At 61.6% G+C, this 23,250-nt stretch overlaps 2 protein-coding genes across 3 annotated transcripts; one reads left to right on the top strand and one right to left on the bottom strand.

The window, feature by feature from the left end:
* Positions 1–6,331: 6,331 nt before the first annotated feature.
* On the bottom strand, positions 6,332–8,309 carry PDRG1 (p53 and DNA damage regulated 1). Of its 2 annotated transcripts, none has more exons than XM_086623009.1 (5): positions 8,226–8,309; positions 8,047–8,122; positions 7,836–7,910; positions 7,389–7,469; positions 6,332–7,064 (listed from the first exon to the last, which is right to left on the bottom strand). In XM_086623009.1, the coding sequence occupies exons 1-5, from the start codon at positions 8,307–8,309 to the stop codon at positions 6,982–6,984; spliced, it is 399 nt and encodes a 132-aa protein (XP_086479135.1). In that variant the 3' UTR covers positions 6,332–6,981. The 2 variants fall into 2 exon arrangements, with proteins under 2 accessions (XP_086479135.1, XP_086479136.1); XM_086623010.1 differs by having other exon boundaries at positions 6,332–7,058; positions 7,383–7,469.
* Positions 8,310–13,804: 5,495 nt separating this feature from the next.
* Positions 13,805–21,453, top strand: XKR7 (XK related 7). The gene is made up of 3 exons (XM_086622994.1): positions 13,805–14,232; positions 20,206–20,405; positions 20,501–21,453. Exons 1-3 carry the CDS (start codon positions 13,805–13,807, stop codon positions 21,451–21,453), a joined length of 1,581 nt encoding a protein of 526 aa, XP_086479120.1.
* Positions 21,454–23,250: the final 1,797 nt, after the last annotated feature.

The raw sequence follows: 23,250 nt of genomic DNA on the forward strand, positions 1-23,250 counted from the left end.
TCCTTCTGCCGATGACTTGTTCTGTTCTCCTGTGCCTGTCTTGTGCAATACTCCTTCACCGCTCCCCAGGGCAACAACAAAGTTTCTTACTGTGGCATTTCCCAAAAGGTCAGATACTTCATCTGGGATCTGACTTCCTACACTTTGTGTGCATGTTTGTAAATGAACTTCTGACCTCGGGTAAGTCGAACAGTGGGCAGCAATATCAGCGACTGCGCTGTGTCACACATTTCTCTGCACTTCAGAGGTTCAAAGTTTGACCTCAGAGTTTATGTCCCAGTGGCATCTGTCAGTGTAAACCACCGGTTTTATGCCAGAAATGGATTTCCTTGCCTTAACGCCCAGTTGCTCCGTTCCTCTTCTCCCAGTACAACCCCTGGAAGGCCTGGTTGTTCAGAGGTGGATCTCCTTGCTTTTCGAATCCACCATTGACTCTGAACAGCAGAGATGGTCGCTGTCTCCTGCCTGTCTGCGTGCCATGAAGCAGGGTAAGAAAAGGACTCTGCAGTTCTACTGCTTGGAGACACATCAGATGAACCTTGTCGCTTCCACCTCCTGCAAACACCCACAGGATTCGCCTGTCCCTCGCTGCTGCTGTCACCCTGTCTCCCTCCTGTCTTTTTTCATCGGAAAACTGGTGTCACCGGATCACTGGAAATGTCAGTTTGACAAATCATCTAGGACCGAAGCTGAAATGTCAGTCCTGGTTTTATTGTTAGTGGTTGAATGTTGGCAGAAACTGCTTCCTCAGCTTTGCAGAACACAAGGACGAGGTGATTCACGGGGGAGAACGATTTGATTTCCTGCGTGCCACCCTTGCCAGTGGGTCGAGTTTGATAGCTTTCATTTGATTAACCCATCTTCCCAAAAGGTATCCCACCTCAATTTGATGGCTTAAGAGACAGGAAAATCCATCACTTCTCTCCGTGAAAGTTCAGCAGAGTTCATGCTTGCTCTGAATGATCAAAAGCCTTTCCAGAGCGGGGTACGGCACGCTGCCGCCGGTGAAGGCGCACTGGGGTTTGGAGACGTGCTGACATGAAGAGCTTCGTGCCAGCCGTGGGGTACAGTACTAGCTCAGGCCAGTTACTCTTTCGTTTTCCAGATTCCACGCTTGATTACTTCTGATTATTGTTTTTCCCTGCACTTTTTAGTAAGATATCATCGCGCAGTATTGGATTTAAGCTCAGATGGCTGAAGCCTGTGATTACAGACAGGAAAGATAATTAATTGGCACTGGGGCGGAAGAGGGCTGTTTAGAGTGAGAATTCTCTATTTGCTTGTTCAGCGTCTGTCTTCGGTCCTTATCTCTACTTCATGCCAGATGTTCATCTCACACACGTGGCAGTGTGAAAGACTGCAGCTGATGATGATCCCGGGGAGGTGAGGGGCACGCGCTGCCTGCAGACCGTTCCCCCCCTGCCTGGGGCTCTCCTGGCAGATGCAGGTGAGCTGCCCGCATCCTGCCATGCCCTGGGCCTGTGCTGCAGCACTGCACTGTGCTGCTGGGGCTCCTGATGCCCATAAACGTGATGGTGGTGGCAGCTTCAGGAGAGAGGCAGGGCGAGTGTTCTGCTGTAACGTTGCTTTGCAGCTGGCTGCACATCTGTAAGGCTGATCTTGTTGACTTTAAATGTAATAACTTTCTGGTTAGTCCTCTGTTGCTAGTCTGCTCCCTTCTATGAATCTCTTGTCTGTATGGAAAGGAGAGTCGTTGCAGTACCCTGATGGAAGATAAGATATTGATGGCTGTCAGGGAACTTCTCATGGGGACCTGAGGACCTTTTTTTCCTAAAGCCGTACAGTGGTCAAGCCTGAAGAGTTTAACTGCCTTGTGGGGCTGGTGGCCCCTACCTTCTGGTCTCTGCCTGTTTACTAAGAGTTCTTGCTGGGCTGTAGAGACTGTGGAGTGACGACTGAAAAAAAACCCTGTGGCTAAATCTGTGGTCTTCTGTTGGGAACAGCTTTCTGTAATTGTGTTTGGATGTCTCAGGGCTGCGAGTGATTCAGCAGCTCGGACAGTGCTCGACCGCCAAGTCGCGGGGTCGGTGGAAGTTCTCTGTGCGCTTGCGGACACCGCTCTCACCCCCAGCCTCCGGAGCGTTCCGAGGGCGATTATCGGTGATGAAGGCTGCTTCGAGCTCTATGGCTGGGACATCCTGATCCGTCAGGATCCGAAACTGTAAGGGTGTTAATAAACATGCAAGGGGTTATAGTATCAGCCCAGCTTGTGCTCGCAGGCTGGCTGCAGTGAGCCAGTCTGGAGCTGCACGTGAAGTGTAGAGAGGTGTGAACTGTCTTACACGAAGGGAGCTGCTGCCTGGAAGGGTGCCGCTGCTTCGGCTCGGAGTATCAGGATTTATTCACCGGGTGCAGCACCCTGTAACTTTGTCTGTCGCATCTCTAGCACTGTGTTGCAAAACCCTGCTGCTCACAGCATTTGCCAGGGGCAGAGGGTCACCCTCACCTCTTCTCCTGCGCTGTATATCTTACAGCAGTGCCCCATCAGCACTGATCAGCCTCAGCCGGTGCCATTTAGCTGCCAGCACCGAACACAGCCCAGTGTCTGGGGTCTGCTGCTACAAGGCTGACCCCACCTGAAAGAAGTCCCTCCTGCTAATTGGGGAAAAAAGGGCTCCACAGGAGTTGAGGGTATTTAAAACAAAACAACAACAAAAAAAACCTTTAAAACATAATTTGACTCTAGATTTATTTATTTTTTTAAATACAGCTTTTCTCACTGGCTGAGTGAAAACTGTGTATCACTGAGGCTCAGCTGAAATTCTCAGAATTTAATCTGCTCCATACGCAACCCAGGTATTGCAACAGCAGGAACCCGAGAGCGCAACTGGCCTGTCGTTACAGGAGTTGAGAAAACCAGAAAGAGCAAATAGTACTTCAGAAGTGACAAGACAATAGGATTCTTATTCTTCCAGCCTTAATCATGTAAAGCGCAAGCAGTACCGTAGGTGAGGAAATTTCCCTTAGGTATGGTTTGTGGTGACGGTGCTCTCCTACGAAATGTCTTCTGTAATTTATTTTTTTAACTCTTTCCTCTAACAAGACGTGGTGGCTGACACACCTGTGACAGCCCTGTGTCCTGTCAGCATCAGTCCAATGTTTCACGCGGTGCTGCTGGGGACAGCTTTATTTCAGCTGTGGTCCCGGAGAGCTCTCATTTGCATTGCCTACTCAGTTCTCAGCCTCAACCCAAATTACTGCTTAGGCAGCCTGCAGGTGAAGAGCTGGAGTGACTTCAGTTGGTTGGGAAGCGAATGAAGCGGAGTGAAAGTCCTCGATGTTGTCAGAGTGCTCGGAGAGCGCGGCCGGGAGAGCTACTGCGTTGTACTGGTCCCAGGAGACATCGGCGTTCTGCCACTAAAAAAAGGGTTAATGCTCATTCTGTGAATTCTCAGCATTTACTGCTTCAGCTAGACTTTGGTTTTCACTCGGGTGTCTTTCTGGAAGCTAGAGGGATTTTTTTTTTCTTTAGTACCATCGAGAACAGGAATAGAAACTTTGCAATAAGCTCAGAATGTTCTTTGGCTCGGTGCATGGGAAAGAGATTTGGGGTTGGATTTCCTATTGCCTCACACTTACTCCTGCCTGCTAGCAGGGTAATGATTTTGCAGACAGGCGTTTCTCTTAGATGAAACTTTGGCAAAACTGCCCATTTCTCCATAATTTACTGTTGTTCTATCTCCTCAGCTGCCTTCTGGAGGTAAATGCTTCACCTTCCCTCGCTGCCAGTGGCCGGGAAGACTATGAACTCAAGTGTCAGCTTCTCAAAGGCACACCTCATGGTGGACAGGGAGAGCAGGTGGGCAAAGATGTTTTTTACCTTCTAAGGGGTTATTATTAAACCGTTTGGAATGGATGGTGTTGTTCCATGTCTGTCTTGGCAAGTAATACTCCAACCTTTACAGTGATTAAGTGATGAATTTCCAGAAACAGAGCAAAGCGAGCACGCTGCCACTTCGGAGTGGGGAAACAAAGCAGCACGGGGCTGCGAAGGGAAGGGAGACCGTGTCAGAGCTGGGACTTGCTCAAGAGCTCCCTTTCAGAGGCCCTTCTGCGTTGTGCCTCCCACACTGGCCGCTTCTGGAGGGCTCTGTTCCAAGCAGCTTGTCTTGCAGCCTTTTGTGATTCACGCTACAACTGTGCTAACCTCAGACACTAATAGTAGAAAGATGTCCACTGCTTCCAGCTGTCCAGCTTTGTCTCTTAATTGCCTGGGAGTTTATTCCTGTGCACAGATAATTGTCATCGCTCAGGTCCTTCAGTACGTGTGTCTGATGTTGTAGGCTGCCAGGGAAGGAGAAGCGTGTTGGGGGCTTTGACCTGATACAGAACAATGGGCCTGTCAGCAGAGGGGGAGACCCGGGTGCTCCAGCGAATGAGAACATCACGGCAAACACACATTTAGGGTGCCCTGCCCATGCCCCTGAGCTATGGGAGGAAGAGGAGAGCACACACCTTTCACTGGAGAACAAAAGAACAAGAACAGGCCTGTGAGCTCGTAATCCCATAAGAGACCAAAAGGAGCAAGTGCCCTCCAAAAGTGGATGTAAGCGACCAGGCTGCAGGGGCACTGCTGGAAACAAGCGTGCACATGTAGTGGGAACAGTTTGGTTCACAGTCCTGCTTTTCAAGTGTTAAGTCCCAGCTTTGCTGCCAAAACTGCTCTGCAGGCAGTGCGGTGACGGCTCACCGGGCACCTCCCCAGGGCAGGTGGGTGTTTCACTGTTGGGAAGCAGAACTCGGATTCTGAAGTCACCCTTCCAAGAGGCTGACATGTATTGTAATTTTATTTCGCAGTACTCAACCCGGTGTGCCTACAATCATCTCTGGCTGTAGTTTCCAACTAACAAAACACGAGTACGGCTTCACCTGAAAGCGGGAGATGACCTCACCTCTGCAGGGAGGAGTGGCGTGGTGTGTAAGTCCCCAGTTAACGTTCTCATTGCAGGGTGCTACGATGACAGGAAGAAACTGAAGCAGCTTTTCAGGAATCTTCCCGCGCAGCAGAAAGCGTAATGCTGATCCCGAGCTTGGGATGGGAGAGGTGACCATGGACGAAGTTCACTCTCTCTTCCTCATGAAGTCCAGTGGCAGTTCCCACTTCTCTCTAGGCACTGCTGGCTCAGCACAAGACGCTGACCTTCTTGCTTCTAAAGGTTCCCCAGCCCAGAAGCTGCAATGAGCGTGGATGAGGCATTTCCTAACGGCTGACACAAGACACAAAGGATGGTGGCGTCTCGGCTGTCCATCTGCACTGGCACAGCTTAGATCCATACCACGTAGGAAAACTGAAGGGCTAAACACACTCTGCACGGCAAAACGAAGCTTTTAGGGAAGGCAGGCACCTGATCCTCCTACTGCTACTACTATGGAAACATGGCAGAGCAGAAAACCTGTTGCCACGCTACTGTAAAAATAACCTCGGCACCAGACGGCGGCTGCACTACGCCGGGTAGGGAAGAGTGCGGCTGCAACGGCGCCCGGCACTGCTGCTCGCTTCCACAGGAGAGGCAATTTTCTGGAAAAGCTACAGGCAGGACAGTTCAGGTAATAAGGTGTATCTGAAACTTAAGCCCAAAGCAGCCAGCCTGGCTTCTCGCAGTGGCACATTTAGGGCATGTAGCGTTAACTACGGAATTTTACATCTCGGATCAAGCGATGGCGGTTGGCTTTTTAAAGAAAACACAGTTTTAAGGAGTCTGAAACGGGGCATTTTTTTGGAACTCTGTATAACGTGAAGCATGTGTGAACTGGACAAGGCAGCGCAGGGCTGGCTGGAGGAGGCACCTCTGCCCCCGGGGCTGGAGGGCGGTCAGGGAACGGGGGCACCGCGGTGGGAAACGGCGCAGCCGCGTTCGGTCTCGCGTGGCGGTGCAGACCCTGCCGAGGGGGACGGCAGGGGAGGCCAGGCCAGCTCCGTGGTAGGTGTGCAAGGATGGTCAGGACGGGCGAGCTGCCTCCAGAGCTGGAGAAATGAGGACAACTGCTGCATTTTAAAGTTTTTAAAATCGAGCCAGAAATACCTTTACAGAAGTTCAACAAAGAAAGGGCTTGGCAGGACCCAGACACTTCCCTGTACACAGGAAAAAATCCAACTCGCTGTAGTCCATTAATAATTGTGATTAATTCTTAAAAATCTTCTTGTGTCAGGGCAGCAAGTTCTGACTAAGGAGGGTGGTGTAGAAGACCATAAACGGTAAAACCTTTGAAGAAACCATCACTGGTTAAATCAATTGTCCTTTCACTACGAGATGGGCTCAGTGACTATTCCTGCTCAGCCCTCTTCAGGCTGCTTTTTAAAATACATCTAAAATACATACATTTTATCCCTTCATCTACTTTTGAAAGCCTCTGTGGTCTCTCGCCTTCCAACTTAACAGCAAAACATGTTTTCCCCGCGAGACTAAAAGGATGCTGCCTCCTCCTGTCCCTCCCTACACATCTTTAAAGAGATTCCTGACGTGCCTCAGATGTACAGTTTGGCTTTGTTTTAATACCACAGGCACACACAATTCCTCCTCTATGCTTGGGGCACGCTGTGGAATCCCAATTCCTCCTACTCCTGTTCCCGACGCGACAATGAACCAGCTCTGAAGTGAAACTCCAGAAGCACTGGCATAAAAACACAGACATACACACACGGAGTTAGCAATGCACCCCTGCTCTGATTTTAATAATCCCACTTCCACCCCGGCCACGGGTGTTTGCCCAGCGCTGCGTCCCAGCCCGCGGCTCCGCCACTCGGGCTGCAGCAAGGAGCAGGAAGGGTTTGTGATCCAAGGAAACTGCAGCATCGTAGCCGAGGAGCCAAACGCTTCCCAGCGCCGTGCCAGGGACCTCACCCAAGGCGGGCTCCGGGCACACCAGTGTCCTCCTGCAAACCCCGAGGGCTGCGGCTATCGCAGTGCGAGCTCCGCGGGTGACAGCCCCAGGACCCGCCGTGACAATGGCACGGCCGCCTCAGCCCTCCAGGATGCGATTGATTAGCTTCATTTCCTCAGCGGTCATGGGGTTCAGGTTAAATCCCTTCAGCTCGGCTTTACCTGCGAGAAAACACACAAAAATCAGGATTTTGCTATAAAATAAGTGAGGCAGTCCACGTTAAACTTTAGAGGGGCTGTGGGGAGGGCAGGGACAGCCCCGGAAGCTGATGTGGCGTCACCCCGCCGTGATGTGGGAGTGTTTAGCGTGCTGGTGGGTGACACTCCGCACCAGGAGCCGTACAGTCCTGCTGGAGCAGGGGAGGAATTGCAAAGCCAGTGGGAAAACGGCTGCAGGAACACACAGAGCTCAGGAGTTTCTGGACCCTCCCGACACACGACATCGGCTCCCAGATACTGAGAAGGTTCCAGGGCAGAAGCGTTTACCTTGAGCTTCAAAGAGGCGGTTGACCTTCACGCGCAGCTCCTTCCGGAGGTTGTTGATCTCCTCATCCAGATGTTCCTGGTCTGAGACAAGCGGGACAGGAGTGAGGAGGACTGTGGGCTCTGGGGTCCAGGCAGAACCTCCTGTGGGACGTTTGGTGTGGAAGCCCAGGCCCGGGGGGCAGGAGAGGGCTCCTCCTCGGCTGCCTCGGGGTCCCACCCTGCCCTCCGCTGCCCACAGCCCCACATTGCTTCGTGCCCAAATGTGCTTCCCAGGGCACTGCCCAGGACAGCTGAGCGATGGCGATGGCCAGAATCTGCGTGGGACTGCCAGCGGGAGGTTTTGGGTGCTTTAAAGCCCAGCGCTGGGCAGAACCCTGTTTATTCTTCTAAAACGTTATTATGGTCTGGACTAGACGCAGGCTGTGCGTTTGCGGCAGCCTCCCTTACCCTTCTGCAGCATCTCCTTGGTCTGTGCTTTTGGGAGCTCGATGAACATGTTCCCGAAGCAGACCATGGCCTTGCCTGGGGGGGGAGAGGAAAAGGAAAAGGAAAAAAGGAAAAGGCTTTTTCAGAGAAGCTTTTCCGCCCGGACACGCAGCCCCGCTCCTCGGGCGGGGGGGGATCACGGCGGACGCAGCCGGCCGGGGCCGGGGCTCACCCTCGGGCTCCGGGTCCTTCTGCAGCGCCCGCAGGGCCTCGCGGTTGCGGTTCCGCTTCACGTCCAGGTCCACGATCTGCAGCGGGAGAGAGGCGGCAGCTGCCGGGGCTCCGGGCTACCGGGGGTGGTGGGGGGGGCTACCGGGGGGGGGGGTACCGGGGGGTGGGGGCGGGCCGTACCTGCTGCCGCGCCGCCAGCACGTCCTCGGCCAACTCCTCCACCTCGGCCAGGTAGCGCAGCACGAAGGCCGGGTCCCGCGCCATGGCGCTGCCGCCCGCGCTCCCGGTCCGCCCCGGCTCCGGCTCCGGCTCCGGGTCCGGTCCCGCCGCCGCTCCCCGCCGGGCGGCAGCCGCAGCCGCGCGGGCGGGTTCCGGGGCGGGCGGGGCCCCTCGGAGCGCGCCCCCTGGCGGCCGCGCCCGGCAGCGCCCCGCGGGCCGCGCACCCACGCGTGGGGGTTCGGGAACCCCAGCGCCGCGCCCGCGGGGCTGCGGGCACCCTGCTGGGCACTGCCCGGCCCGCAGGGATGGAAACACGCGTGGCCGGGCTCGCAGGGAGGCGGCAGGAGTGGACGTGGGTGTGTGGACGTGGGCGAGGTGTGCCCAGCCCCTCTCCCCGCAGCTGGGAGACCCCCCCCGCCCCGCCGCGGGTCCCCACGCGCGTGAATTATTGATGCCTTGTCACACCCCGTCCACCTCCCCGCGCCCCTGCCAGCACCACGCTTCTGTCGGCTCTTTGCAGCCGCTCTGTGCCCATGTGCCAGTGTGGGGCAGTTGGGCTCCTTTGTGTCCCTTTTCCTCCCCAGATCGCAATGAGGAGCCCCCAAAACACGGCGCCACCAGCTCCCATTTCGTTTTGTGCAGCTGAGTGGCTCGTCCAGAGCTCAGGGGGCGAGGGCCTGCCTGTCCCCGGGAGGGGACCCGGCTGTGGTCCCAGTGGGTCAGCTCACCCTAGCCACAGTGACCCCAGTTCTGCACTGGGCAGGGACCAGCTCCAGGGAACCTCGGAGCAGCCGCAAGGCTCTACCAGGACACCGCGTCGGTCTTCTGCTCTGAATGACTCTGCCTACAGGAAGGGGGAATATCGCCCCTCAAAATGGCTTTTATCCCCTTCCCTCCACCCCACCCAGCCCCTGAGCAAGAGAAGATGGAGAAATGGGGTGTTGGAGATGCAGGGAGACCCAGCACTGGCGGCAAGGACGGGCAGCCCCTCACCGAGTGAGCTCTGCGGTGGGAGAGGGGTCCCGGGAGCCCACCCAGTAATGGGAGACCCGGGTTTTTGTGCCCCATGTCCCTGCTCTGGACAGAGCCCTGAAGTGGCGCTGCTCCTCCCTGGTGAAACTGCCCGGTTCCCAGCTCAGAGCCGCCGGCCATGCTTCCCCTCCAGCCCAGGCACCGTGCGGCTGCTGGTCCCGCTCCTGTTGCTTACTGGTAACGACGTGCTGCCACTTGCCTGGGGTTCTGCGCTCTCAAATGGCTCAGAAAGCATTGGCTGACCTTCCGCGTGGCAGTGCCCAGTGGCAGTGGCCATTGGGCAGCTCCCTGGTCACAACCTCTGGCTGGTGCTGCTGGGTCCGTGCTGGCAGAAGAGCTGGCCACACCGTTACTGCCTCCCTGGCAATGCCACTCAGTGTCACATGCTAATGTGGCAGCGTTGCTTCCCTGTTGCTGGTGGAGGCACCTCCAGTCTGCCTTGGATCGGTGTTTTTACTGGAGGGAGCCCCGGTGACATCCCTGAGGCACGGAGCGTGGGCTGGAGGAGGAGGAGCACTGGCTGCATGGGGAGACCTGACCTGTTGGCTCGTGCCCCGCACAGGACCCCCTTGGCAAGAAGCTCCCTGAAGGGCACGTGAGGGCCCCCAGCACGGCGGCACCTCCAGGCTCCCGGAGACGGCAGTGGCCGCCCTGGGACCGCAGGGGTGGAGGAGGGAGCGAGGCAGCGGCCGGCCGGTGGTCACCACACTTCTGTGGGCAACTAATCCCTTAAGGGAGATTACTCAGATTGGAAGATTACTGGCCCTAATCCCATAAGGTCGTTTGTTACAGTTAACTGGGGAGAGCTGCTCCGGCTGCGGCAGCGTGTGCTAAAATAAGGCGGCTTCCAGGGGAGCGGTGGAAGCGAGCACTTGTGCACAGCATCCTGGCCGGGCTGCGAGTGATTCACACTCGGGTTGGATTTTTTCCTGACATCAACCAAAAGAGGCAGCAGGATTGGGGCTGGATGCCAGTGCTGGAAAATGCTCCTTTTTTGGTGGGGGCAGCCGGCTGCAGATCTGCAGGCTGGATCAGGGCCCAGCTGCTTCCCATCCACCGTCTCAGAGTCGGCTCCTGGGAAGTCCCAGTGGGACATGGGCACCGGGGTCAGCTGCAGAGTGGGATGCAGGATGCGGGCTGGGGCACGGGATGCGTGATGTGGGATGTGCGCCTGCTCTTCTCCTTCCGCCTCGCACCGCAGCATCCGCCACGGAGTGGTTGGCTTCCGCTTTCTGCTGAGCATGAAGGCAGCGTTTGATCCTTGTTGCTTTGTTGGGATCAGAAGGGAAGAACGCCCGAGTTTCATGGCGTGTGCTGGGATCATAACTAGAGCTGGAGCTACATTTACCTCCCATCGACAGCCCCGTCCATCTGTCCTGCTGCACACACATGTATGGCACTAATCATTCTTACCCAGCTGGATTGAGTTGAAGATAATGAACTATTAATTAACTACTCAACTCAAGGTACCTATCCTGCCTACAAGAGGCAGGCCATTTCCTCCTGGCTGTGGAGGATGCAACAGTGTCCTTGGTGCCGCAGCCCAGGCTGGTGAGCAACACGCATGGACACGACTTCTTGAGTGAGACAGGGGTTTGGCTGCAGAGCTCAGAGCTGTTGGTGGTGCTTGGGAAGCATGGCCTGGCTGGATGGTGACTGTCCCCTTCTCCTGCTGGAAACCTTCTCCACCACCTCCACCAGCAGCCCTCACACTGCCCAGCACGGCAAGGAGGAGGGAGCACTTTCAAAGCCTGTGTGGCAGGGATGGGGACGGAGATGGAGATGATGGAGATGGACTGCCTGTGTGCTGGCAGCAGCAGAAGGAAGCACAGTGACCGTCTGGAGTGGCCGGTGATGCATGCTGCAATGCAGGCAGGGTTCTGCCAGGGACATTGGGCCGTGTGGAGGGACAGGGGCCGCTCTCCTGGGAAGGGGGGTCCCAGCTCAGCCCAAGCAGGGGGGAAGCTGCAGCTGAGTCTGCTGCAGCAGGAAGGATGGCAAAGCCAAGGGCACCTGGAAAACTTTTGCAGGGCAGTGAGTGGCAGCTGGTGCTGTGCTCCACGGGCCTCTCCTCAGCCAAGCTCTGAGCCACCCACAAATCATCCCAGATTTCTCCTCCTGGAGCCGGTGCCATGGACAGGCCATTCACTTGGAAGCTGGAGTCAGCCTGGGGTCCAGAGGCCCATTTGGACCAGTTGCACGTTTATGTGCCCTCCTGGGAAGCGGGCAGTCAGAGGGACCGGCTGCCCGTCTGCTGCCGAGGGCTGCTCTGCATCGCTGTGTGTTTTGTTGTGGAAAGCGCAGGTTTGGTTTCAGCGTGTTCCTTTTTCTTCCTTGCAGCACTTTTATGTATGCAGCTTGGATCCTCCCTGCCTGCTGGCAGCTGCACAGGAAGCCTTCGGCGATGTTTATGGGGTTTTTTTCTCATTTTTTTCCTGTGGCTGCCGGGGCCTGTTGTTAAGACAAATCAGACTTCAAACCTCAGGCTGTGGATGTTTGTGTTCAAGGCCAGGTTGGATGAGGCTTTGGGCAACCTGGCGTAGTGGAGGGTGTCCCTGCCCATGGCAGGGGGGTTGGAACTAGATGATCTTTGAGGTCCCTTCCAACCCAAACCATTCCCTGATTCTATGATTCTATATTTGACTCCACTTTCAGAGGAGGCGTTTCAGGGGCTGTGAAGGGAGATGGCTCCGTCTCTCCCTGCTCTCCAGGTACCCTCTCCTGGTGCTGTGCCCACCATCGCCATGCCACCGGCTCTGCTCCATTGCCCAGCTAGGACAGAGACTTCCCAGGGACCGAGCCCAAACAGGGCTGGGGCTGGCCAGGTGTCGGCGGGGGCTCTGGCCAGCAGAGCCCTTCCTCCAAAGGGGCCCTGGCCCTGACTGGTGGTGGATGAAAGGCTCCAGCTCCTTTCTTCCAGCTCTGGGATGCTGGGAGCGTCCCCTCCCCCAGGCAGGCATTTCTGGAAGGGATCTGTCAGGAGCATCTCAAGGTTAGGTATTTAAGTCTCATTACCCATGCTAATACATGCAGCGCTGGGAGAGCCTCGCCGAGGGCCCGATTCTGCTCCCTCGTGCTGACTAACGCCTTCCCCCTCCCCGCTGCTTCCCCCAGTGTCGTGCACCAGGAACCCAGACTCACGCCGGGTTTGTGCTGATCCCCCTTGCTGCTCTGCAAGGTGAAGTTTGGAAGTCGGCCACGTTTCCTGGGATAAAACACGCTCCCCCTCGCTGCGTGCTCACCGTGGGCCGGGCTCCAGCCACGCATGTGGCTCCTCCGCACGCAGACACGCAGGGCTGAGCCTTGGGGGCTGAGCTGCAGCGAGCGAGCAAGAGTCCGGCCCTCTGGGCTGGGGGCTGAAGCTGCCTTCAGGAGGCAGCCGCCTGCATGCGATCACCCTCCCTGGAGACACGCTGCAAAGGAGGAAAAAGCCCTTTCCCTCCCAGCAGTGCCAGGGATGCTGGCGCAGCGCTGCTCCTCGCGACACCAGCCCCTCACACGCCAACCAGGCCAGGGCAGCCGGACTTTGCTGGACACGCTGCATCCCAACTCTGGCGGGCAACAAAAAGAGAGATGGTAGGGCAGAGCCGAGGAGTAGGGTGGCATCCAGGCACGTGTGCACCCAAATGCCAGTGCCCCAAGTCCACTCAGACTCCAAAACCCCAGTGCCCCAGGTCCACCTAAACACCCAAACCCCAGTGCCCCAGGTCCACCTGGGCACTTCAGCACTTCCACCCAGTTGTGCGGCTCCTCAGGAGCTTCCCCAAGGCTGGGACTCCCTCTCTGAAGCAGGACTCAGGTCCGGCCCAGCAGGTTCCTGCTGGGTGTCCCTCAGGCTGCCTCGGGCAGGGGCCTGGTGCCCCGTGTTCCTGCCTGGCCCCGGGGCAGCGGAGGCATCGGCAGCATCTCCACCCGCCCAGGCCGGGCCCATGAGCCGGTTCTCTCTGTGCTGCGGGGCCGAGACTCGGGGCCGGGGGAGCCCAAGGTCGCCCAGCAGCTGCCCAGGGAGCTGCGGTCCTTGACGAGCTGGGTGGGCGGTGGTCGGACCGCACGGCCGCTGCCCCGGGGGGTTCCGCCGGGACCGGGGCGGGGTGCGAGGAGGCACCCGCTGGCACCCGGCGGGGGTTCGGCAGGGGCCAGCGGGCCCTGGGGAGCCCGGGGGGGGTCGAAGCCGACCAGGGGAGGGGCCGGTTGCCCTTCGCGGCGGGAGGCGGCGCGGGGAGGCGCCCACCGGCACCGTGCGCTCCCCCGGGACCCCGCGGCGGCGGCTGGGGGGCGGCCGCTCTTTCCGGAGGGGGAGCGGCGGGGGCGGGGCGGGGGCTCCCGGGGCCGGCCCGGGAGGGAGGGTGGGTCTCGGCGGGGCCGGACCGGGCCGGGCGGCGGGTGCCGGCTGGCGGGCGCGGGGCGAGGCCGGCGGGGGCGGGCGCTGCCGGGGCGGGCTCGGCGGCGCCGTCCTCCCTCCGGAAGTCTCTCCCGCTCCCTCCTTTCTCCTCCTCTCCCCCGACAACATGGCCGCGAAGTCGGACGGCGGCGGCGGCCCGGCCGTGCTGCTGGAGAGCCCGGAGGGCGGCGGCGGGAGGCGGGCGGGCGGCGCGGCCCCCCCGGCGCGGCGGTACCGGCTGCGGGACGGCTGCTGGGTGCTGTGCGCCCTCCTGGTGTGCTTCGCGGACGGCGCCTCGGACCTGTGGCTGGCGGCCCAGTACTACGTGCGGGGGCAGCGCTGGTGGTTCGGGCTGACGCTGCTCTTCGTGCTGCTGCCCTCGCTCGTGGTGCAGCTGCTCAGCTTCAGGTGGTTCGTGTACGACTTCGCCGCCAGCACCAAGGGCAGCGCCGGCAGCACCAAGGACAGCGCCCGCGGGCCGCGCGGCTGCTGCCGCCTCTGCGTCTGGCTGCTGCAGGGCCTCATCCACCTGCTGCAGCTGGGGCAGGTCTGGAGGTACGGGGGGACCGGGGTACAGGGGTACAGGGGGTCGGGATGGGGCCTCATCCACCTGCTGCAGCTGGGGCAGGTCTGGAGGTACGGGGGGACCGGGGTACAGGGGTACAGGGGGTCGGGATGGGGCCTCATCCACCTGCTGCAGCTGGGGCAGGTCTGGAGGAACGGGGGGACAGGGGTACAGGGGGTTGGGATGGGGCCTCATCCACCTGCTGCAGCTGGGGCAGGTCTGGAGGAACGGGGGGACAGGGGTACAGGGGTACAGGGGGTCAGGATAGGGCCTCATCCACCTGGTGCAGCTGGGGCAGGTCTGGAGGTACGGGGGGACCGGGGTACAGGGGTACAGGGGCTCGGGATGTGGCCTCATCCACCTGCTGCAGCTGGGGCAGGTCTGGAGGTACGGGGGGACTGGGGTACAGGGGTACAGGGGGTCGGGATGGGGCCTCATCCACCTGGTGCAGCTGGGGCAGGTCTGGAGGAACGGGGGGACCGGGGTGTGGGGGTACAGGGGGTCAGGATAGGGCCTCATCCACTTGCTGCAGCTGGGGCAGGTCTGGAGGTACGGGGGGACCGGGGTACAGGGGTACAGGGGGTCGGGATGGGGCCTCATCCACCTGCTGCAGCTGGGGCAGGTCTGGAGGTACGGGGGGACCGGGGTACAGGGGTACAGGGGGTCGGGATGGGGCCTCATCCACCTGCTGCAGCTGGGGCAGGTCTGGAGGTACGGGGGGACCGGGGTACAGGGGTACAGGGGGTCGGGATGGGGCCTCATCCACCTGCTGCAGCTGGGGCAGGTCTGGAGGTACGGGGGGACCGGGGTACAGGGGTACAGGGGGTCGGGATGGGGCCTCATCCACCTGCTGCAGCTGGGGCAGGTCTGGAGGTACGGGGGGACCGGGGTACAGGGGTACAGGGGGTCGGGATGGGGCCTCATCCACCTGCTGCAGCTGGGGCAGGTCTGGAGGTACGGGGGGACCGGGGTACAGGGGTACAGGGGGTCGGGATGGGGCCTCATCCACCTGCTGCAGCTGGGGCAGGTCTGGAGGAACGGGGGGACCGGGGTACAGGGGTACAGGGGGTCAGGATAGGGCCTCATCCACTTGCTGCAGCTGGGGCAGGTCTGGAGGTACGGGGGGACCAGGGTATGGGGGTACAGGGGGTGCAGGGGGTCAGGATGGGGCTGCTGCAGGGCCTCATCCACCTGCTGCAGCTGGGGCAGGTCTGGAGGTACGGAGGGTCATGGAGCTGGGCTGGGGCTGGAGGGAGTGGCAGGGTGCAGCAGGGACATGGGTGGGGATAACAGGGTGCAGCGTGGAGGACACAGGTGGGGACAGCAGAGCATGGGGGGGATGCAGGTGGGGATGGGGAGGTGCAGTGAGGGCCCAGGTGGCTGCGGGGGAAGTGGGGATAAATCCCTCTGCAGCCAGAGCAGGATGGGTGGTGGGAGAGAGCCCCCAGCAGAGCCCAGCTGTGGGCACGGGTGGGTGTGGGCAGGAGCCGGCGTGAGGAGCCCGCAGCCCAGCTGGGTGGCCCAGGCCTGCTGTCCCTGCGGCCGGGCAGTGCTGGGGGGGCTGCCTGGCCACGGCAGCAGATCCTGGTGTCGAGAGCTTCTGCCAGGCCCCAAACACCGGGGACTCAGATCGTCCTCCCAGGCGCCTCCCCACGCTCCTGCTCGGAGCCCGCTATAGTCTGCGGGGTCGCGGGTGAGGAGGTGCCGCTTGTCCCCAGCCTGTCCCGGCTCCGCTGCCCACCCCTCCTGGGCCCGGGCAAGACCCTGCCACTCGCCCTTCTGGAGGGTCTGCGGAGACACAGGCAAAGGGCCTGGAGCCTCCAGAAGCTGGAGCCGATGGTTTATTGTCACCGTCCTCCCCTGCGCGGCGGAGCCGGCCCCGCTCCCTCCCAGCTCCGCCGAGCTCTGTCCTCAGGGCACCGGGGAAGAGCCGTGGCTCTGGCACCGAGCTGCTTCCCGGGGAGGCTGGTGCTGGGAGGGGAGCAGAGACAACGGCAGATTCCCGGAACAATGCCCGGAGCAGGCAGCGCTCCCAGCTCGGGATTCCATGCTGTTTCCCCTCCCGGAGCACAGAGGCTCCTCCGTTCCTTCCTGTTGTCTGCATGTGTTCGTTCCCTCCTCTGCTGCTTTTCCTGGGATGCTCCCGGGCTGTCTGACTGTCCCACAGCATCCACCGTGCTAGAGGGGCTCCTGCCCCTTCTCTCGCCAACACAGCCACCGCCTGCCCCTCCCCAAGCCCACCCATCCCCGTGGCAGCTCTCGGAGTCCTCTGGCTGCAGAATAGGTGCCCACCCTGCCTTAGTGTGCTGGAGGAGCTGGTGAAGGAGAGGACAGGAGCTCTCTGGCCCACCGGCCGCTAAGCCTGCCCGCAGCTGGCCTTGGCCCCGGCACCCTGCGAGCAATTACCTGATCCTGGCCTGAGCTGGGGCTGGGCTGCAGTTGGGGGCTTTGCTCCCGGCGGTGTCAGCTGCGCTCTCCTGATCTGCTGCACCATGGAGGCTCTTAAGCCAATTAAAGCGGTAACTCTCAGCACTGACCCTCCAGGACGTGTCGGTCTCAAGCTGCGGCTGAGGCTCTTTCTAATCTTGGGATTTGGGATTAGCTCGGCTGACCAGTTAAATGCAGTTTGTTAAACCCATTAGGGAGGTTGGATCCGGCGCAGGTGGATGTGGCAGTTAGAGATGCGTGGAATAAATGCTGCATGCCAAGGGAAGGCTTTTCCCTGGCCAAACATCTCCCCCTTCCCTGATGTACCCGCCTCCTCCCAGCCTCGCGATCGCCTCGGCAGGTCTCACCTGCCAAAGCCATCGCTGCGCGGCCCCGAGCCCCAGCTGTGACCCCCAAATCACAAAAATCCAGCTGCTTGCCAGCTGCAATGGCAGCTCCGAGCACGAGCTCTGAGATGGGCCCAAATGAAAGCTGCTGAAGTTGTCATCAGCGCGTTCGTGGTGCACGTGCAAATCCTCCGCCGCGGATGCTCTCCGGAGACGGTGCCGGTTGTATGACCATGTGCTGGTGTACGCGGCAGCGGCGCACTCGGGGCTGCTGCTCGGGTGGTTTTGCGGCTCAGGAATTGTTGTTATCCGCTCTGCCGGGAAAAAGCTTTTTCACCAAAGAGACACTGGCGGGGAGAGGTGCTGCGCACGCTGGGTGTGCCTCCCACCCGTCGGAGTCCCCTGCCACCTCGGTGGGCTGGCAGCTGGCTGGTGCCTCGGGAGGTCCCCTTGTGCTGGGGACAGCCCTACCTCTGCCCGCTATGCCCCCGTGTCTGCCTTAGCCAAGGGTCACACATGGTTTGGCTGCCTGGGGGTCAAGGGGCCAGACCCAGGGTGTCCTCTCCACCCACAGTTCCTTCCTGAAACCCCCCATCAGCCTCTATCCCCCCTTCTCTGCTGGCTTGGGGACCCGGTGGCACCCCTCAGTCCTGATGCCAGCCTGGTGGTAACCCACGGGGCACGGACACCCTCAGCAGCCCCCTGGGTGGGCTCACAATGGGTGGCAGAGCTGGGACCCGCAGGAGCCCTCTCAGCCCTGGGAGCACCGGCTGGGGGGTGTCCCCTGGTCCTGCTGCAGGACCCAGCGCTGGCGTCAGTCTCTTGCTGGGGTCCCCTCCCGGCCCCCCTGCACGGTGGGTGCTGTGGGACAAAGTCAGGCAGCCTGGATGACCCGACTTGGCAGGATGTGTAGTGGGTGAAAACGGCTGCAACAGGGAAGTAATTTTCTCCTTGTTTAAATAAAGGATTACGGGATGAGATCCCAAATTACCTTCTAGGCAAATCACACCCCGTATCGCTCACTCTTAAACTGGGGGGGTCCCTCATCCTCTTCCATCTGAGGAAGATGATTAACGGATTTGGTGATAACCGGGGCCACGCTTTCCTCCTCTCACATCTGTTTTTCCCACACTTGAAAACCGAGGGCCAGTAGCTGGGAGCTGGGCGCAACTGGTGCTGCCAGTGGCAAACCCGCCCGTGGCGGAGCTCCGGCAAACCCGACCCCTGCCCCAGCCCACCACCCAGCACCGTTGTGCCGCAGGGATTTCGCTGGATTCCTCTTTGTGATACAAAGGAGGGAGCAATTAGCCCTGAGAGCTCTCGCAGTTGCTTTCTGCCTCATCATCAGTTTTTGGAAAATTAAATGATTTTTTTTTTTTCCCAGTGATTGATTCGGTGTTTGCCAGGCAGCTGCTGCGGCGCCGGGTCGGTGAGCGCTCGCCGGGCGCTGCCAGCGCGTGGGGACGTTTCTCTGGGCTGAAACACCACGGGATGATCAAACGCGTAACAAATACGAATCAACGTTTCGTTCGGGCGAGTTGATGGGAGATGAAATCTCGTTTTAATGAGATTTACGGAGCTGATGGGGAGACAGGAGCGGAATTGTGCCCCCGCCGAAGGCTGCGGGAGGCCGCGGGTCACTTGTTGAGCGGCGGAGGAGCCGGGGACGGCGTGTGGCAGCTGCCAGCTGTGCCACAGGGACGGCGCGGCTGCAGGGTCTGTGCGCGGGGGGCTGCTGGTGCCACAGACAGCGGGGTCGTGGTGCTAATGAGCCCAATTAGCGAGGCTGATTACAGGGAGAGGATGAGGTCGCTGATGCTCAAGGCTCGTTTGCGCGTGGGTGCCCTGGGTCCAGCAGCGATGCCCTGCGGCATCCTGGGCTCCGCATGGCTCAGGCGCTCTTTGGGGCTCCCAGCAGGGTGGGCAGGAAGGGGTGGGCAGGTGGTGATGGGGCCAACAAGGCGTTGGTGGCCTCTCCGGGGTGGACCATGGGAACCATCGATGTGCCCACCGTGCCCTCCTGCATGCCGAGGGAGCCGGCGAGGCTGCGGGGGGCGGGAGCAGATGGCAGCGGGGTGGCACAGGGGCCTTGGTGGCCCCAGCTGATGGCCCCCACCGTGGTCTCGGGGCTGTGCAGCCCAGGGGTGGGAACACCCGGCTCACCCCACAGCGGGAGCAGGGCCGGATTCTGCCTCCTCCTGCTGACGGATGAGCCGAAAATGCTGGGATCAGGGTTTCTCCTGCGCTCCGGGCTGGTGGAGCCGGCTGGCAGCGCTTTCCGGAGCTGACGGAGAGGCCGTCGCTCTGCGTGACGGTTTCACTCGGCTGGGAGGAACCTTCGCGGCCCGATGCCCTCCCTCTTCATCTTCCTGTTTTCCTCCTCGTCCGGCTTTGTCCTCCCTGCGAGGCAGCGGAGCCATCAGGCCCGTGGTGCGGGCAGGGCTGCCGGGGGATGCCCGGCCCTGCGGCCCCTCCTGCGGTGCCCGGATCTGGCCCCGTGCCACAGGCAGAGGTCCGTGGTGGTGGTGACTCAGGCGGCGCATGGGTTGGTGCCACGCGCACCTCCGCTGACCCCCGGCCGATGACCAGATGGCCGGGGCTGGCGTGTGTCGAGGCAGCGCCGGCACGAGCACCCAGGTGCTTCCCGTGGGCACCGCGGCACGACCAGCTGGTGCCTTCGTCCTCGCCGGGGCGGGGGGAGGCAGGGTGGGCTCTGTGCCAGCTGGGACAAAAATATCCCCTTGGAGAAGCAGCCGGAGGTGGTGCTGGGCTGGGGCCAGGGCACCCCAAATCCATGGGTGGCAGAGAGTGGTGCTGCGGTGGGATCCCCGGCTGGCGGCGGGGAGCCAGACCCTGCGTGGTTGGGGGGCGCAGGGGCAGCGCCAGGGATGGAGGGGTGGGGGGGTGGCCAGGTGGGCAGTGTGGCGATGGCCTGGTGAGCCCCGGGTCAGCAGCTTTGCACAAGCTGCCCCTTCCTGGCATCTCATGGTGCCAGGGTGGGACAGGGATGTGCTCAGCATCGCCGCTGCCCTGCAGCCCCCTGCTCCCCCGGCACGGGGGGGCTTTCTGAGGCTTCAAATCAGGGGGGACGTGTTCATGGGAGCGGGTTGGCAGCGGGCACGGGCAGGGGGAGGGGGCTCGGTCACCCAGGCATGGGGGCTCATCTCACCCTCCCACCCCACCACGCAGGTACCTCCGCACGCTGTACCTGGGGCTGCAGAGCCGGTGGCAGGCCGAGCACCGCCGGCGCCACTTCTACTGGCGCATGATGTTCGAGAGCGCGGACATCAACATGCTGCGGCTGCTGGAGACCTTCCTGAAGAGCGCGCCCCAGCTCGTGCTGCAGCTCAGCATCATGGTGCAGCAGAACAGCATCGAGCCGCTGCAGGGTAAGGGGCACGGCCCCCGCGGCGGGGGGCGGCTGGAGGGGGGACCCCCGGGCTGGCGCAGGCTCTCACCGCCCCTCCCCGCTTTGTGCCCGCAGGGCTCTCGGCCTCGGCCTCGCTGGTGTCCCTGGCATGGATGATCGCCTCCTACCAGAAGGTGCTGCGGGACTCGCGGGAGGACAAGATGCCCATGTCCTACAAGGGGGCCGTGGTGCAGATCCTGTGGCACCTCTTCACCATCGCCGCCCGCGCCATCGCCTTCGCCCTCTTCGCCTCCGTGTTCCAGCTCTACTTCGGCATCTTCATCGTCACCCACTGGTGCATCATGACCTTCTGGATCATCCAGGGTGAGACGGACTTCTGCATGTCCAAGTGGGAGGAGATCATCTACAACATGGTGGTGGGCATCATCTACATCTTCTGCTGGTTCAACGTCAAGGAGGGACGGAGCCGCTACCGCATGTGCATCTACTACGTCATCACGCTGTCGGAGAACGCCGCCCTCACCGTCCTCTGGTTCCTCTACTACGACCGCAAGACCACCTCTGACTTCGACGCCTTAATCCTCGTCTGCGTGGTCAGCTCCAGCTTCGCCCTCGGCATCTTCTTCATGTTCATCTACTACTGCCTCTTGCACCCCAACGGCCCCATGTTCAGCCCCCGCGCCGGGGGCTGCATTTTCCGGCAGCGGCCGGCCCCGGCGCCGGGGTCCCCCACGGACGCCGTCACCAGCCCCCCCCGCTCGCTGCCGCGGACTACAGGGGGGGAGCGGGACGGGGCGCCGGGGGAGCGGGACAGCTGCGTGCCCGTCTTCCAGGTGAGACCCTGCGCCCCGCCGGCGCCGGCCGCCCGTGCCCCGCGGACAGAGGGGCCCGTCATCCGCATTGACCTGCCCAGGAAGAAATACCCGGCCTGGGATGCCCACTTCATCGACCGGCGCCTGCGGAAGACCATCTTGGCGCTGGAGTACGCCTCTCCCACCACCCCGCGCCTGCAGTACCGCACCCCCGGCGCCCCCCAGGAGGTGCTGGAGTATGAGACCACCGTGTAGGGCAGGGGGCACGGGGCCCCCCCAGTACCGTCCCGGTGCCATCCCGGCAGCCCTGTGTCTTTGCAGCAGTTTGCCTTTCCGTTGGGTTCACCGGCGCTGCCACGCCACAGCGCCCAGCGCCCCGCGGGCGGGGGCCGGGGAGGTCTCTTGGTGCTATCCCCCCCCGCGCCGCCCTCCCGCAGCCGAGACCCCCGTCCCACCCCGCGGCAGCCGCCCTGGCTCCCCCCGGGGCTCGTCCTTGCCAAAATACCTCACCGGTGCCTAAGCCCAAGACGGTGGGTGCTGCAGCCCCGCAGTGCTTGACTGTGCCAGTGGTGCAGGATGGGGACCAGGGCTGGGGTCCCCCTCGGGCAAGGGGCCAGCAGCTGCGAGGGGCTTGGGGCACGGTGGGCACGGCGTGGCCCAGGAGGGCAGCACACAGGGACACGGGTGTCTGTGCTGGGTCAGGTCCGTGAGGCTGGACCACGGCTGCACCGGGGGGTGTGTGGGACTCCTGTCACCCCCAGGGAGCTGGGAGGGGGACAGCCAGGGTCCGGCCAGACCCCCCATGTCTCCCATGCCCTGCAGTGCCAGCCCCAGGGGAGCCCCTTCATCGCCATCCTCGGTCTCCCTGACTCAGAGCCGAGCTGTGCCCCCATCCCGGGGGGTCCCCGCTGCCCTGCGGGGTGCAGACGCTGACCTGGGGAGCCTCTCGTGGGTGGGCACCAGCCCTGCTCCCCCCAGCACTGAGCTGGGCCCCCGGCTCCGGCTGGGACGGCTGCACCCCGTCATCCCCCCGTCCCCACGGGAACTGCTTCATCTCATCGGGTTTGTTTTCACCTGAACGGTGACATTTCGTGTGACATTTTCTACCTCCGCTGCGGCTGAGGGGGGCAGGGCCTGGCTGGCACTGCTGGGGGGGGGGCATGCGGGGCTGCCGGCATCCCCAGGGCTCCCCAAAGTAGGACTCACCCCTGCCCGTTCTCCCTTCCCAGATTCGGTATCATTTCCCACCTGGAAGCGTTTCCATCTACCTTCCCATCCTCATCAGCCCCGTCAACTCCCCAGTATAAACCTGAGCTGGGATCCTGCCTGCCCCTGCCAGCCCCTGCCAGCCCCTGCCTGCCCCTGCCAGCCCTTGCCTGCCCCCACCAGCATCTGCCTGCCCCTGCCAGCCCTGCCACCCCCTGCCAGCCCCGAGGAACAAGGCTGCCCCAGGCTCCGGGTCTGAATGTGTCCCTGGTCCTGCCCGGACCCGTGGGTGTGCCCCCGCCCAAAGGGCTCTGCTGAATGTACCCTGTGCCCCCGGGGCCAGGCGGGAGCCAAGCAGATGCATGTGTGTGCGTGTTCATGTGTGTGCGTGTTCATGTGTGTGCGTGTTCATGTGTGTGCGTGTTCATGTGTGTGCGTGTGCAGGGGCCTGGCAGGGGTTTGCAGGGCAGGGGAACTGCTGGACCCCGTGGCTGTGACCACCAGGCCCCTCACCCCCACGCGTGGCTGTGACCACCCGCGCCCACTGCCCCTGTGCCTTCCCCGTGCCCCCCACACCCCCCGCACCGGCCCCGCAGGGTCCCGGCCGCTGGCTGCCCCGTGCCACGGTGCTGAGCCCTGCCCCGGGCTGGGGAGCGTGGGCAGCCCCCACCAGCCCCGCCGTGCCACAAGGCACCGCACGAGGCACTGCACAGGGCACCATGCCAGCTGCAGGGAGGGCTGGTGTGGGAGAGCTGCGCCTGGGCATGGCTCTGGCTGCCACCCGCTGTGCTGGGGCACAGGGTCCCCGAGGGATGGCAAAGGTGCCCAGCCCCCTGGCACAGCTGT

The sequence above is a fragment of the Tauraco erythrolophus genome, chromosome 18, assembly GCF_009769465.1.
Source record: "Tauraco erythrolophus isolate bTauEry1 chromosome 18, bTauEry1.pri, whole genome shotgun sequence".
Taxonomy (NCBI): Eukaryota; Metazoa; Chordata; class Aves; order Musophagiformes; family Musophagidae; genus Tauraco; species Tauraco erythrolophus.

Bases quoted from the DNA above. Each gene is read 5' to 3' on its own strand.
- PDRG1 (XM_086623009.1), bottom strand. From the start codon at position 8,309: ATGGCGCGGGACCCGGCCTTCGTGCTGCGCTACCTGGCCGAGGTGGAG. The intron at 7,911-8,046 runs GTGAGCCCCGGC...CTCCCCCCCCAG, and splicing joins GAAGGACCCGGAGCCCGAGG to GCAAGGCCATGGTCTGCTTC. The intron at 7,470-7,835 runs GTAAGGGAGGCT...CGCTTGTCTCAG, and splicing joins CAAGGAGATGCTGCAGAAGG to ACCAGGAACATCTGGATGAG.
- XKR7 (XM_086622994.1), top strand. From the start codon at position 13,805: ATGGCCGCGAAGTCGGACGGCGGCGGCGGCCCGGCCGTGCTGCTGGAG. The intron at 14,233-20,205 runs GTACGGGGGGAC...CCCACCACGCAG, and splicing joins CAGCTGGGGCAGGTCTGGAG to GTACCTCCGCACGCTGTACC. The intron at 20,406-20,500 runs GTAAGGGGCACG...TTGTGCCCGCAG, and splicing joins CAGCATCGAGCCGCTGCAGG to GGCTCTCGGCCTCGGCCTCG.